Source organism: Petromyzon marinus, chromosome 52, assembly GCF_048934315.1.
Source record: "Petromyzon marinus isolate PM22_M1 ecotype Great Lakes invasive population chromosome 52, UKy_Petmar_22M1.pri1.0, whole genome shotgun sequence".
Taxonomy (NCBI): Eukaryota; Metazoa; Chordata; class Hyperoartia; order Petromyzontiformes; family Petromyzontidae; genus Petromyzon; species Petromyzon marinus.
In genome coordinates this window covers 7,813,260-7,829,497 of record NC_133718.1, presented here as the reverse complement: position 1 = coordinate 7,829,497, position 16,238 = coordinate 7,813,260, and the positions used below count along the sequence as shown (strand labels likewise).

At 50.9% G+C, this 16,238-nt stretch overlaps 2 protein-coding genes across 4 annotated transcripts in view; one reads left to right on the top strand and one right to left on the bottom strand.

Moving 5' to 3' along the window:
- TCAF2 (TRPM8 channel associated factor 2) overlaps positions 1–8,960 on the bottom strand; it is a 12,552-nt gene extending 3,592 nt beyond the window's left edge. Inside the window, exons 1-7 of the mRNA XM_032973988.2 lie at positions 8,828–8,960; positions 6,742–7,383; positions 5,490–6,454; positions 4,412–4,447; positions 3,055–3,149; positions 1,768–1,984; positions 413–652 (exon numbers count right to left, since the gene is read on the bottom strand). Of these exons, the coding sequence (XP_032829879.2) occupies positions 413–652; positions 1,768–1,984; positions 3,055–3,149; positions 4,412–4,447; positions 5,490–6,454; positions 6,742–7,379 (2,191 nt within the window). The 5' untranslated portion in view covers positions 7,380–7,383; positions 8,828–8,960. The remainder of the gene's footprint in view (positions 1–412; positions 653–1,767; positions 1,985–3,054; positions 3,150–4,411; positions 4,448–5,489; positions 6,455–6,741; positions 7,384–8,827) is intronic.
- The window catches only part of LOC116953626 (gamma-crystallin S-like), a 22,991-nt gene extending 6,753 nt beyond the window's left edge, over positions 1–16,238 (top strand). The window contains exons 1-3 of one of the 3 annotated variants that reach the window (XM_032973989.2): positions 9,234–9,461; positions 15,401–15,643; positions 15,861–16,238. In XM_032973989.2, the coding sequence (XP_032829880.1) occupies positions 9,336–9,461; positions 15,401–15,643; positions 15,861–16,136 (645 nt within the window). In that variant the 5' untranslated portion in view covers positions 9,234–9,335 and the 3' untranslated portion in view covers positions 16,137–16,238. The other 2 variants (XM_032973990.2, XM_076075182.1) reach the window with 2 other exon arrangements.

The following is a 16,238-nucleotide window of genomic DNA, read 5'->3' as shown; positions in this document are numbered from 1 at the left end:
CACATTGCATTGTGGGAATATTTGTTCTGATGAGGACAAGGCACTATCCACGCGGCAGTGCATTCCTGGGCCCAATCACCATCTTAATAAATATATTATTATTTACTTGTCCTGCGTTCTTGAGGCAGAGACGTCGAAGAAAAAAATGCGGAGTAAAACTATGATACTAAAATAAATTACATGATACTTAAAAGGCATTAGATGTGTCTAGCATTCAATAATAATGTTTTAAGTGAAGGTGAGACTATCATTCAATCCTGCCGACCGAATGGCATTCAGACACAGAGACACAGAGAGAAAGACAGAAAGACGCACGCAGACAGAAATACGATGACACGCGAGTGTTCAAAGCACGTTGTGGCTGCGCGTGCTTTAAACGGATGCACGTTGTAAAGCATTGTATTGGTATTACCTATAACAATCTGGACATCGGCCACAAATCTCTCTGGTCTTGAGAATGGAAATGGGGTGGCAGACAAGGTGGAAACGGCTTGCATGATATTATTCCACAGCTTCATCAGACTCTCAGGGTTGTTCACCATCCGCGCATCGGTGGACGGGATGGTGAGGATGACGTTTTCGTTTTCAAACTCAGACCAGGGCGCCGGGTAGTGACGGATTGTCTGCTGCCAATCTGCCACGCCGGTCTTGCCTGCGAGAAAGCGCACACACACACACGTGCGCTGAGTGACGTCGCCTCGTCGTGCAGCCTGGATCAGCCGACATAGCCAAACCCATTCAATCGCGACGGGGCCTGTGATGAAACAGTCATTATAGTAATACTAATTGGCGGGTTAAATGTGGTGTTCGTGGCTTTTGAAAGCGCATTTTGTTGCTGGCCGCTTATAAACTGTAAACTTAGAAACAAATTACAAGGTAAGGCCCACTGAACTATATAGCTGGTTTTCAGAGTGGCTCATCACGTGGGCATCTATAGCAGCCAAATACTTTAAACGCGTGTCTTAATTCTAAATGTGGAGGGGAAAACCGGAGGACTTCCGGAGAAAAATCCACTCGACCAGGGAGAGAATATGTAAACTCCAGATATACAGGCGTCAGGGTCAGCAATCGAACCCACGACCTCCTGCATACCAGGCGAGGTAGTTAACATCTCGCCACCGTGTTTGCTCCATGATGCAAGTCTCCAACTCTTATTATCCACTCTGGCTCTCTTGACTCTCTTAGTTGCTGTAACAAAGAGGCTTTAAATTTCGATTTAAATTTCGATTTAAAGAGGCTTTGCCTTTAATCAAGTCTCATATTAGTTGGCTCTTTCGGCAAAGTCACGTAGATAGGTTCTAAAAATAAACGATGACGTTTCGATCGCAACACAAGCGTTGAGGCAGACTGTTTTAAAGAATTTTCCTTTAAAACCTTAAAAAAATAACTTTAAAACAGTTCTGCGTCAGCAGCTGTCCCCCTCTTGATTCTTCCTGATGACGACCGCGCGTGTTGCGATCGAAACGTCGTAGTTTTTGTTGTTATTTTTTGTTAATTTCTTTGAACCTGTCTACGTGACTTTATACAAAAGACCCAAAGAATATAAATTCCCGCAGTCACGAAAGCTTTAAGTCAAGGTTCAATCCTCATATATACACATCTCTGGGCCTGTGCTCGGGAACTGTGTTACACGTGGGGGGTGCTGGGGGTGGAAGCGAAGGGGTGGGAGGGAGTGGATAGAGAGAGGGGGGGGGGGCGGGAGGGGTGGGAGGGAGTGGATGGAGATGGGGGGGGGTAAAGAGTGGATGGAGGGGTGGGCAACCTCACCTAGCTGGAACCAGGGAGCCTGCACTGCCCCGTCCACAACGACGTCCACCGCTCCCAGTTTGCTTTGCTTGGGCACGACCACGTAGATGAGCCCCCCCCAGCACGAGCCGACCTCCAGCGTCTCCTCCTGCACCGCGAACCTGCGGGTGATGGCCGGGTGGCGGAGGACGGGCTCCTTCTTGCCAAAGAGCACGTCGGTGTGGGAGCCGATCTGGATCTGGGCAGGTGAGAGGGAGCGTCAGCGGGAGACGGAAAGGGCCGAACCACCTCTGAAGCAAGGCTACTTGCGACATGGGGTGACCTTTCGTGCCAGTATCAAAATATAACAAGAGGTTTCTACAATGTCTGGCAATAAAACAGGTGTGTTGAGACGTTAAATCACCAATGAGAATCTTTTTTTCAAGGAATCCTGTCTGGATTAAAGGACGCGACCTGGGCTTGGCTGTCTTCACTCCAACGCTGTCCTCTGGACAGTCCAGTCCCTTCACCTGATGAAGGCCACTTGTGTTGTGGCCGAAACGTCGTGATTTTTTGTTATTTTATTTTTACCTACGTGACTTTACCGAATAGAACCAAAGAGTATGGATCCTTGCAGTCACTAAAGCTTCAAATCTAGAATTGAATCCTGTCTGCATTTACCACATGTACTTTTGGTGAACTTGCAAACAAAAAAACATGCTCTGACACTGACAATGCGTATACTATAAGAGCATGTTTTTTTGTTTGCATGTTCACCACAAGTACGTGTGGTTAATGCAGACAGGATTCCTTGAAAAATTATTATGTTTGGTTGTTTTAACATCTTAACACCTGTTTTATTGCCAGAAAGGGTAAACCCTATTGTTATATAATGCTACTACGACTAACTACTACCTTTTAAAATTTTACCCAGGTAAGGCCCGCTGAGCTGCGTAGCTCTTTGTCAGAAGCGACCTGGCCACTGATGATAAGGAAGTGGCTTATCAGCGCGTGTATTTTTTTTGTTTAGCAGCCAAATCCTCTAAAACGCGTGATGTTGATTCTACACGTGGAGGGGAAAAACCGGAGGACCCGGAGAAAAATCCACGCGGGAGAGAGACAGAGAGACAGAGACACGCACGCACGCCAACTCCAAATACACAGCACCAGGCATCGCCAGGGTCGGGATCGAACCCATGGCCTCCTGCATACCGGGCGAGGTAGTTAACATCTCCTAGCCACCGCGGCGCCGGCGTTACGCATGCAACACGCGAAGAGCGCGGGCGCCAACGCACGGCTCGCTCGCCCGCGTGGTTCGTGCGGCAACACCTGCAGGCCGCCCTTGACGTGGGCTTTGGGCACCGTGATGCGGACCGTCTCGGATGGAGGCGCGTAGAGCCCCGTGCTCCTCCAGCACTCGCTTTCTGTAGCGCACGCACAGGCAAAAGGTCGCTGTCACGTGTCGCCTTCTCGCCCTCTGTGGTCTTAATCTTCGCTGTCTCTCTCTCTCTCTGGTCTTTCTTTTCCTTGCACTCAATCCGCGCTTTCGCTCTTTAACTTTTCTCGCACTGGAACGAACTCCTCATCTCCCCGCAATACTTTGAGCAGTAACCTTCGCTCACCAAGTTTCCGCTCCGCACTCAAAACTCACTTCTTTTTACCCCTAGCTCACCCCACGACCCCCCCCTTAATCTCTCCATCGTAACCGCCACCGTTAGTTTTCCCCTCTTCGTATTCTCTTTACATGGCTTTCACTAATTTCTCATTCATTTATTCAATCCATTCATCATTTCACCGAATTCACTCATCACAGATTTACCCCCCCCCCCCCCCCCCATTGTTTCCTCTAATCCATTTCACTCAGCACATTTCCACCATTACATGAATATGTACCAAGGCGCTATGTCAATAATTTTAAGGTAAGATGTAGCCTTAACAAACTGTTGGGGCAAGTGCTGTTAGCGAGTTCAACCTATAAAGGCCGGCACGCCAAACGAGGTTGGTGACGTGGCAAGTACCACGCCCGGCCACCTTTGCCTCCCTAGTTGGCGATGTTTACACACCGCACCAAGTACTCATTTGAGGCTGAGTCGACTTAGAGGAGGCCCAGGACGGGTTCAGACAATCGTCACTGGTGTTGACCGTGAGGGGGAATCGAACCCGGGTCGCCGCGTTGGTAGCACGTGCACGCGCACGCACGCGGACGAGAACATGCGAGAGAATTGGATATGGGCGGTGACGCGGCACGGCAGTAGTGGCATTCGCCGCTTGTGTGCAGAGGTTCGCGGTTTCTCGAACCTGAAAGGCCGCCCTGGTTAATATTGCGGTGGTGCATGCTGTATTTACTCGTAAAAAAATCTGCTTCACCCCCGCGGTGGGCGTTAAAGATCCCGTGACGTCACGGTCCAATCTTGCAAAATGTAAAAAATTGCACGGCAAATTACTTAATCGGGAACACACAGAGCGATAATCGCCTCCTACTGGCAGACTGATGCCCCCTTGTAGGCCGGTGTTGAGTCACCTTGTTCTGTGCAGTGTCAGCTGTCAGTGGGGGTGCCCTTTCGAATGTGTTGAGATGTGACACAAGTCACTTGCTCTCTGCAAAGCGCTCTGATATCCCGACGTGAAGAAGGGCAGCTCTTTCCAACACAACTAATAAAACGGATGTTGATGTGGGTGTTCTTACCATGATTATTCCCATCAATTGTGACTTGCATCAAACCTAGAAAGGCAAAACAATGCATTAATAAACACATTTTAAACATTGAACTCTACCACGTCACATGCGCTTAAATTCACTTGCCAAAGCCACTAAATTATCAATGCAGGAAACACCCTCGATTAAAGGCACGCCCGAGTTTTGTATCAAAAAGCCACGTGGTGCAATTCATGGGAAATGCAGGCCATGTGTCCCCGAAGCGAGTGATGAATGGGATAATTGTATCGGAACCATTCAACATCTTCTTTTATAAATCTTTCTGGATCTGGGTGAAAAAAATGTAAGTTCCAATCTTTTGTCCCGTCCCCACCCTGCAATTTTTTGGGTGTCTCAATATTTTTCACTTTAAAAAATGTGTTTAGTTATTAACATGGTGAAGTTGCAGCGATGCATCTCGCTTGCTTTTTTCACGCCACTGCTGGCGGGGACCTCTAAAGTGTACGGGTAATTTGGCCTTCTCTTCCAGGGTGAACAGATGTCTTGGTTAAGGTGTCCATGCCGACAGGCGAACCTGTTGATCGACTTACCGTGGTGTACCCATTCATACGGCTGGGTGGAAAGAGACCCCAACTTGGCCCAGTGGTCGTTATGTGCCGGGGTAAGGCTCAAACATTTGTCAAGTTGGAAAAATGACACCGCAAAATTAATAGTGATTGATCATATACACATAGCAGAAATCATCGACACCCCCCCTACTGGCAGACTCATGCCCGCTTGCAGGCCAGGCGCTGAGTTACCTTGTGTCACACAGGGAAAGCTGCCACTGGGAGTGCCCTTTAAAAAAGGTGTGTTGAGATGGGATGTGATGTAAGCTATCATTTGTGGGCAGGTCGCTTCTGAAGAAGAGCTATATAGCTCAGTGGGCCTTACCATGGTTTCGCTTTTATTTTAGTTTAACATATAATTATAAAGCCGGTGCCTGTCTCATACACTGATCTGCATGGGCACTTAGGAGCTCACGGGGTAGGATAGGGAGACACGCTGATGGAAGGGAATTCCAATTGAGCGTCACGCTTTGTAATTGGCCAGAGAGGACGCGTTTTACCTTTTGCGGCGGTTTTCTGTATGGGCATCCCAGGGAACTTTTGGCCCAGGTTTGGCATATTTTTCTCCACCTTGGCACCGTTTCTGTAGATGGCGTTCGCGAGGGCCATCAGGAATCCATCGGTGGACTTGAGCTGTACGGGAGCATCGTGGCCAACGGGTGGCAGCTTCGAGCACGTGACGATCTGCCGGCCGACTTGCTGGAAGGGCTTGAAGCAGGCGTCGTCGTCGTCGCCGCCGTAGAGCAGAGGCATGTAATCTTGCATCAGGCACGTCGACATTTTCTTCAGCTCCAGCGGATCTCCCGCCTGGTTGTGCACGAGATGCTTGACCAGGTGGCACGCCGCGTAGCGCACGTTGAACGGAGCGGTGCCCTCCTTGAGCGTGATGGGCGTGAACGATCCGCCGCTGATGCCAGCGCCCAGGATGCTGATCCCGAACTTGTTGACAATTTTGTTGCCCGGGTTTTCGGTCAAGACGGACTTCCCCGGGTTCTTGGAGGCCCACAACCAAGCGTGGCCGCCGATCATCAGCCCGCCACCCTCCGCGACGAACTCGTGCAGCTCCTGAGCTGGCATGTTGATGTAGGCGCCGCAGCAGAAGACGCTGAGGCCCGGACGGAAGTCGATCGCGGCACTGGAGAAGCCCTCTTTGCCGAGCATCTCGTTCAAGCCCTTGACGCCGCTCACACCGACCTTGCCGTGCCTCTCCGCGTCGAGCCACCGCACGGCGTTCAAGATGAACGGCCTCATCGCCTCGGTACCCATCTGCCCCTCGTGGCTGAGCACCACGACGCGGCCCTCGCCGTAGCGCGCCGCGGCGATCAGCGTGCGGTTGTTGAGGTCCACGACAACGGGGAAGGCGGTGGAGCCGTGTGCCACCAGCTGCGACGGGTTGCCCTCGACGGTGAACGCGGTGACGCCGGCCACCAGGCGCTTGTAGTCGTTGGTCCAGTGGATGTTTTGTCTGCTCCGGATGAAATAATTGATTTGTTGTCATTGTTTCTATATATATTATTTGTTTAACGCTCGTGAATGGTGGCCGTTCACTCTCTCAGAGGGAGAAAGAGAGAGAGAGAATGATGCAGAGGTGTGGGAAACGATAGTTAGCTGATAAACATTGCGGGAGTAACTGATAATCAGACATCGTCATGGTCGGGATCGAACCGACGATCTCCTGCATATCAGGTGAGGTGGTTAACATCTCGCCACAGCAGCACCAGAAGGTGCCAGTCGCCAGTCGCAATTTCTCACCTGAGAATAGTGGAGTTGGCAGGGATGTACTCCTTGATCTTGAACACCCCCTTGTTCCCCGTGTGCGCCATGAAGTAAACTCCCGCCACGCCGCTGATCTTGTTGGCGGGAAAGTGGCTCATGGCATCTTTCCCCTTGTTGTGGCTGCCCCAGTTCCACGCCTGGCCCCCGATCAGCAGGCCGCCTCCGCTCTTCACGAACGCCACGAGGTCACGCGACAGCTCCTCCTCCTCCTTGGTGGACGAGGAGAAGGTGGTCATGCAGTGGACCGCGGCGCTCTTGTCGGCCTTCTCGGAGACGCCGGCTTTGATGCCATTCCCGTCGAGGATCTTCTTCAGCCCCTCGAGTTTGTGGATCACGGACACGTGGCCGCGCGGCGCCCCCTGCCTCAGCCACGTGACCGCGTTGACGAGGAATTTGGCGAACTTTGGCGACTCCAGGTAACTCTCGTGGCCCAGCGCCACGAGTCGCCCCTTTCCGTAGCGCGACGCCGCGATCAGCACCTGGTGGGACCCGTTGACCACGACTGGGAACGCCTCGTCTCCCGTCAGGAGCAACTCGGAGGGAACGGCGCTCCCTTCGAAATCCAAGCTCGCGATGCCCTTCTTCAGAATCTCGTAGGCCCGTTGTTGCTCCATAGTCCTATAGCAAAAAAAAAAAAAAGGCACGCGCGATTACGCGGCCGGGCGAACGGTACACGCGGGTCGCAATCGAGGAGTCTTGAAACGATGACAATTGGTGAAGCGGTCTGCAGTGGAACGCGGGCAATGAATGCACCGATCGGCACGCGGTGAACGAACAAACCGCAGGGCGGCCTGAGGTCACCGCGTGGTACCATTTGCAGTAGTTTCTCACTTTCAAAAAAGGCAAACGCGCAGCCCTGCATTTGTTCGCCACGCCACTGGAGGCGACTACTGCATAGAGGGCATTTGGTCTACTTTTTTTCCAGGCTGACCAGACGTCTTGAAAGAGCTGGGAGTGCCCACACTTTACCCCACCGCATGCGACTGGGGGTGTACCCATTTATATTGCCTGGTGGACACAAACTCTGGGGATTGTGCCCCATTGTGTCCACTGCCGCGCCGGGCGACAGAATCGAACCGGCGACCTCTGAGTTTGCAAGTCTAAGTGCGCTACCAATTACACCACAGTGGTGGCAACTCTCTTCGTCTCTCAGTTAACAAGGCAAACATAAAGTATAAAACTAAACTCTTTTATTTTTCCAGGTAAGCCCCACTGAGCTACACAGCTCTTTTTTCAGAAGCGACCTGGCCGCGAGTAATAGCTCAACGAAGTGTGGCTTACCACGTGGACATTTATAGCAGCAGGCAAATACTCTAAGCTCGAACATGTGGGCGTTTATTGCTGGACGTGTCGATGTGTTCGGCAAAACCGGTAACCGGGACTGTAGTCTACGCTCCTTCGATGGGGGGATAGCGACACTCCATAAACTCTCTCTCTCCTGAAGCCCTCTCGTCGTGGGCAGCGGCAGACCTCGACATTGGCATCTAGCTCCTGAATGTACGCACGTATGTATGTCGAACTTATTTCGCACCGTGCGTAGCCAACCGTGCTAATCGGTGGTGCGGGAAATAACATTGCTACAGGCAGGAATATAAACCGGTTACCGGTGGGGGTCCCCCCCCCCCAATCGGTTGCTGGAAATGTAAAATATAAACTACTTCTACAAATACATTTCATTTTATCGGGTAAGGCCCCACTGAACTATGTAGCTCTTTTTTAAGAAGCGACCTGGCGGCCACAAATGCCAGCTCAACAAAGTGGCTTATCATCATCATCATCACGTGGAAATATAGAGCAGTCAAACACTCTGAACGCGTGATGTTGATTCCAAACGAGGAGGGAAAACCCGGAGAACCCGGAGAAAAATCCACGCCACCACGGGGAGAGAGAGAGACACGCAAACCCCAAATACACAGCAGCAGACGTTAGGCTCGGGATCGAACCCACGAACCTCCTGCACACCAGGCAAGGGTAGCTAACATCTCGCCACCGTGGCGCCCAAACAGTGCTCATGACAACCCGAGTCACGAGACAGTTACTGCAGAGTCGCGAGTTCACCTACTTGCTGCTCGTGGAATCCGCGTCTCGAGACCCCCACCGCCGCTGCCGCTGCTGCTGCTGCTGCTCGTGCTGCACCGCTCGGCGCGCTTTATAGGGCACGGTGCGACTGGCCGGGGGAGGACGGTCCCCCAGTCACACCCCTGCGTTGGGAATGACGGATGGGGTGAGGTGGGAGGCTGCTCAGGTGATGTGCCTCCCCCCTCACCTCCCCCCGGCTCTCGGCACCTGCCGCAGGGACAGGTGTCGACTGCACGGCGCGCGATTTTCTCGAGGCTCACAGCGCAGCGTTTGGAGACGCTCGCTTCCTCCACGGGTGACATCGTGACTCAAATGATGCTTCGGTGAGCATACATTTTAATGATAATGATATAAACTCGCGACCTTTGGACGTGACAGCCCGTCCGTCCGTCTTTCCCTCCCGCCTGCCAGCCAGCGGAGCCAGCCAAACTTGTTTTCGAATACACCTGTAGGGTGATGTGTGTGTGTTTTTTTTTACATTGCCACAGCGCATGTCTTCATTGTCTCAACAGCTCAAAGCGACTTGCATCACGCACCTCCGATTAGCACGGGCAACCACGTGCGGTGCGAAAGAAGTTCAACATACGTGCATCACATCTCATCGCACACATTCCAAGGTGACCCCCAGTGGCGGCTGTCCTTGTGCGTCACAAGGTGGCACAGCACTTGGCCTGCGAGATTTTGTCTGCCAGCAGCTGCTGCTCTCTGCTGTGGAATCCAAATTGATGATTTGCAACGTTGCCATTGCAGACGAACGTTATTGTGTTGTGTCTGTGGGTCGTCTCGCTGTATACTCCTACCAACGCTGTAATATGCAAGAGTGTACAGTGGCAACACATGTCTTACATTGAGAAAGGTTATATGAGCTTGGTGGAAAAATGCGATTATGGGAAGGAATTTCAGAGTGGAGCGGTGCGAGGTAAGAAGCAGGAAGATAAGTGTTGTGACCTGCAGAGTGGTGGTAGAGGTGAGTGTGTGGGTGGGTGAGTAGTTGCACTGGTGCGTCAGTGAGTGTGCGCGTGGGTGGGTGAGTAGTTGAATGGGTGCGTGAGTGCGTGTGTGAGTGGGTAGGTGAGCAGTTGAATGGGTGCGCGAGTGGGTGGGTGAGTAGTTGGGTGTGTGAGTAGTTGGGTGTGTGAGTAGTTGAATGGGTGAGCGAATATGATTGAGTGGGGTGAATGGTCACTCTTGTGAATTAAATTATCCTCATAGCCTTCTGAGTTCTCACTTGGATAAACAAACGTGAATGTGAGTGCGTGAGTGCGTGAGTGCCTGTGTTGTTGTGACCTGGCGACCCGGGTTCAATTCCCGCTCACTGCCAACACTGGTGACAATGATCTGAACCGGTCCTAGGCCTCCCCTAGGTCGACTCAACCACAAATGAGTAGCGAGTGCAGTGTGTAAACATCACCGCTGGGGAGACAAAGGCGACCGGGCGTGGTGCTGGCCACCCACTCCCTCGTGTGCCGTGCCGGCATTCATAGGCGCACGCTAACAGCACTTGCCCCAACAGTCTGCGAAGGCTATCTTTGTTTTTGTTTTGCTGCGGAGTCAAAGATGCTGAGAGGCCCCTGGACTCGTGCTTGAAGACGAGGAAGATGAAACCGAGATGCAAAATGCCCCTGTTCTGTCAGAAGTTAAAATCTCTTCAACATCGTCATCAGCTCGGACCGATCCACCGCTGGATGAAGGCCTCCCAGAGCCACTTGCCACCTCTCACGATTCTGCGATGCAACGACCAATATATTTATATATACCGGAGGAATCCGATGAGCTATTAAGCTGTTGTATTTTTACAGATTTCCAGTTGGACGACAATCCATCGAGCACCTGTCACCCGGACCGATCTCGTCGCTCAAGGCGGCTGCGAATAAACACAGCTGACATTTATGGAGAGCTAAAAAACTATTTAATTCCGTGCGCTCGATGCGACCGGGCTGACTGGCCTGACGTGCTGTGTAGATCTTCACTGCTTCTCTCGCCACGATGCACCAATGTCAATGCAATCGGTCTCACCCACAAAGTGACGAGGTTAGTGAAGATTCAACCGATATTCTTCAAACCGATATATGGTGTGGAGGGTACGCCGATAGCAGAGCGTGGAACAAGAAGAAAAGAGAAGCCCAATCGGTACCAGGCGTTCCTTTTACTTTCTCTTGAACGTATCCTTATGGGGTGGAGCGGTGGCACAGTGGTTAGCGCACTTGCACTAGGCATCCGGCGACTTGAGTTGATTCCCAGTTGTGGCGAGTGGCATCCTAACTGGTCCTGGTCCACATCTCCTTCACATTTACCAACCCGAACTGACCCACGTAGTGAAGTATGGTCAAACGACCTCCACGACCAACACGGCGTGGGGAGGCTGTCATCTCGCAGTGGCTTGACAAAGGGCTGATTAATTATTATGTACTTTCGATACCCAGCGTATAGAACTTCTGGGGTGTACATTACGCACACTGATAATGACACATCTCTGGCGTTAAGCAACCGTTTGGGATTCATATTAGATCTTTTGGGCTAGCCAACGTAATTATCTGGCCACATTTGTGTCGTAAGACCATCCACCACCCGACATATCACATGTTAAATTTACACATGTGTACGCGTTAAACGAGCCATTTATTGTTGTTTCAGCTCACTCACCGGCAAGTTGAATGTTTATTCTCACAGCCGAAAGTAGCAATTACACACGACGAGCGCTTCATCGCAGACCCAATCACCAGGACGCCGAATATTTCCCCAACCACTCCCAATGCCTTCTCACCATTCACTACCACCCGCTCTCTCGAGTGTATAACTTTGCGGCCTGCGTACACGAACGTTGTTTGTGTGTTGCCGATGCATGTATGTTGAACTTCTTTCGCACCGTACGTAGCCAAACCGTGGCAATACATGCCAGCCTTGATGGTCTATTTTGTTTGTTGTGGTGGTGGTGTGGGGGGGGATTTACACTTTTGGGTCTTTAACCAAAAAGCCCTTTCCGAAGTGGCGTCCGGGAATTCGCACTTCACGCCACCAACCCCATTCTCACTGCCGCAGCCACATTCCAAAAAACCGCGCCTCGGCTGTGCCCAGCAGAAGCATCCTAATTGCCGCCTCGCACCAACCTATCGCTTCGCACGATTCGGAGACACTTGCAAAGCGCGCACATTCCGAGCCCGGCTGAGATGTAACAAGCGACAAGAACAAATGTCAGCGCGGGGTGTTAAATGTCGCGACGCAGAAATAGTACTCCGGTCGAAAAATAACGACTTTAAGGATAATTTCGGACATCGGACCCCTATTGGGCTGTGTTGCAACTTCAGTGCTTTAAGGCTGAATAATAATTAAGCACATTTGATATTCGCGACATTCCCATAGCATTTACGAAGGTGCTGCTTTGTGGTCCAGAGACTCGGCCACGACCTTCGCTTGGGGTGCATCATTTATTAAGCAGCACTGGTTCGTCGCAATGCAACACGTGCACGCACTGGATTTCGACATCAGTTGGTCTCGCCAAGCTGCGACGTGGGTCAAACATCGACACCGACAAAAGGAAACGGATGCGAAAGCCTAAAAGTGCGCAGAGGAGCGTATGGAGACCGCACACGGGGACTCCTCTACTTACGAACACTCGACGTACGAACTTTCAGAGATGCGAACAAACCTGTCCGTACGTCCTGTTGCCTGTACACCAAGAGAGGTAGTTAACATCTCGCCACCGTGGTGATGATGATGAGAGAGACGCAAACTCCCAAATTTCCAACAGGCATCATCAGGGTGGGTATCGAACCCAAGACACCCTGTATAGCAGGCGAGGTAGTTAACATCTCGCAACCGTGATGATAATGATGATGAGAGAGACGCGAACTCCAAATATCCAACAGGCATCATCAGGGTGGGGATCGAACACACGACCTCGTGTATGGCAGGCGAGGTAGTTAACATCTAGCCACCGCGGCGCGCTTTAATTCCCAGCGTGCATCCCTCCACGTCTTATCCGCGCACCTTTCAGTTTCCCCCCCCTCTCCAAACTTTTCGTACCAACGATCGCGTTTCTGAGCCACGCGTGGCAGCAGGTAGTAGCAGTAGTTAGTAGTAGCAGTTAGGGGCCGTCCATAATGACGTCACGCGATTTTGGACGATTTTTGACCCCCCCCCCCTCCTCGTCACACGGCGTCATAAAAAGTCGGACCCCCCTCAAATCTGACGTCATAAAGCTCTGCCCCCCCCCCAAACCATATTTTTATTTTGAAAATAAAACATGCTTCAAATCCCTTTAAAGTATTGGCATTGTAGTGCGTATTTAATGTGGCGCTGCACTCTGATGTTGTAGGAGAAAACACGTAAAAAGGCGTTGGAAAGCTTAAATTTAGCATAAAATACATTTGAAAATTTTGAACGTCTAACTAAAACTGCAGATGTTCAGAATATGATATTGAAATTATCTTATAATTATAAAATATTAAAAGTAATTATAACTATTAAAAAAATACTTGAAACTTTGTAGTAGAACGAAGCAAAATGGAGAGTACAATTATAACAATCATATATTCATTCCACAGAATGAAAAGCCCTGGAAGAATCATTAGAATCAAAATGTTTCATAACAATCATTAAAAAAATGTTCAAAATGTATGCTTCTCCATTCTGCAATGGAGAAGCAAATTTTTTTGATGTGCCGTCACATTTATAACCCCCCCCCTCGTCACACATCGTCACAAATGTCTGACCCCCACCCCAGGTGCGTGACGTCATTTATGGACGGCCCCTTAGTAGTATACGCACCGATTGAAAACGTTCATCGTTAGGCACATTGCTCTGTGTTATGACGTTCAGCTATAAGCAAAAAAAAAGCAAGCACTCTTGTACGTGCACCCATGGGTGTTTTGTCTCCGCGTCGTGCTGTGGGCATTTGCACATTTTTTTTTAAATTCAGGAATCACGCACGTGCTGGCGTTTCTCGATTCAGCGATTTGAGCAAAACGACGGCCACGTTCGCTGACTCCACAGACACTGACCGCAGGGCTGTGTTGCATTTTAGCAACAGGTCCCCGTGATGGCGGTGGTGGTTGGACAATGGTGATGCTCTTTCAGCAATTAACGAGTTTCGGTATAAATAGGGCGACAGTTGACAGAGTCAAACCATTCTGGATCTCCCTGTGTGCAGCATCTACTCCACCATGAAGAAGGTATGGTGCTTTACATACACCCACTGCACGTCTTCCCGCCGCGAAATATGTTCATTTCAGCTAGATAAACTATTTCGGAACGTTAGTTATATATTTGTTAAAATTGATATTCCGTTTCAAAAATTGCTAAATGTTTGTAAAATATATATAATTTAAGCTGCGTTAATATGGAGCAATTTGATACGTTTATTTATAGCTAGAGCTATCTCAATGGGCATGTCTAACGAAACTAAAACGATGAACTATTTTATTTTATTTTACCAAGTAAGGCCCACTGAGATATATTAGCTCTTTTTCAGAAGCGACCTGGCCACAAAAGATAGCTCAACGAAGTGGCTTATCGCGTGAAAAGTTTACAGCAGACAAATACTCTAAACGGGTGATGTTGATTCTAAATGTGGAGGGATAACCTGTAGAAACCGGAGAGAAATCAACCCGACCACGGGGAGAGAAACACACAACTCCAAATGTACAGCAGGCATCAGGGTTGGGATCGAACCCATGGCCTCCTGCAGTTAGCATCTCGCCTAAAACATATCTGCCAGTTCAACAGCATTGGTTCAAGCGTTCCCGACTCAAGCTGACGAGACACTGAGTGTCGAAACTAATTGTGATTATTCACTACGTTGTTACATTTTTCATGTAGGGTTCGTAACGCTTCGCATTGTACCCTCCAGTGGCATGGGGTGAAAAGTGGGCCGGGATATTGCCCAATCCTGGACCAGCTGGGCCCTCAATAAACTTAATAAACGAACGAGTGATATATTTGTTATAGTCGATACACGCCGAAGCATTATTCCCTGTATCCAGGGCCGAATTGAAGTTCTTGTAAGGCCCTAGGCACTTCTGTTTCGTGGGCCTTCAGTGTAAATGTCTCCAACTGGAGACATTTAGTCCAGTTGGTACTGCTGCCACCCCATGTCACTACTACCGCCGCTGCCACTCGCTTGTTCCACGCGTACCTCGTCCAGCCGCTGGACAGATGTCGTTATTGTTTAGTCTGTGCCCTAATTCTACGGGAGCGTGCTGCGTGCCGCAGATACGCAGATTTAATTGGAAACACCGTGCTTCTCCTTGCTATATATATAAAAAAAATATTCCAGAAGATATCTTGGTTACATTTTTTTTATCGTACAAAGCAAACTAAAAACATGGTCAAACATTTTTTTCGTAGGCCCGAAGCACAGTGCGTACTGTGGGCCTATTAGATAATACGGCCATGCTGGCTGTAACTGTAATCAGGGCGGCCTGCGCGATTTCAACCGCGAAAACTTCCGCCACAGGCTGGGAGGGAGGAACGTCCCCCTCGCATTGTGCGCCAGCGCCGCGGGTCACAGCCACCGTTGTCCAGACGCGCGCGGATCCTCTCGCGTGTGCGCCCGCAGATCGTCTTTTTCGAGGAGCGAGGCTTCCAAGGCCGCCGCTATGAATGCATCCAGGACTGTCCCACCATGAGCATGCACATGACGAGATGCAACTCGATCCGAGTGGAGGGAGGCGCCTGGGTGCTGTTCGAGCGACCGGACTACAATGGTAGCATGTACATCTTGGAGCAGGGCGAATATTCCGACTCCCAGCGCATGACGGGCCAATGTGAGCGGATCGGATCCTGCAGGGCAATCCGTGGCGTAAGTTATGGGCAACCCCGCCCGTGTGCGTAGTCGTGCGTTGTCATAAGCTGTTCGGTGTTGACTTGCCTCGACTTTTACTCCAAAATCTCTGCCGACCCTCGCTGTGCCTCGCTCGCCCTGCGCCCACTCACGCTCTCGATCCTTTTCCCGTCTAGCTTTCCCTTCACTGGAACAAACTCCCACTGCACTCACCTGCTTCCGTTCCTCCCGACAGTACAACAGCGCTCGCAACCGGCTGAAGCTCTACCAGCAGGATGACTTTGGAGGCCAGGAGGTGGAGCTCACCGACGACTGCTCGAACCTGCCGGACCGCTACCGGCAGCGCGAGGTGCGCTCCATGCGCATCTTGGACGGCGCCTGGGTGGCCTACGAGGAGCCCAACTACCACGGGCGCCAGTACCTGCTCGAGCAGGGCGAGTACCGCAGGTGCAGCGACTGGGGCGCCTCCAGCCCCGTGATTCAGTCTATCCGCGGCGTCAAGAGATACTGAAGTCGCGCGGCGTGCATTCGTCTCGGGCTCCGGGTTTTCCCGTGTGCGCGCGACGAAGCTGTGAACGCAACGTTTCGCGGAAATAAATGAACCTGAATTGCA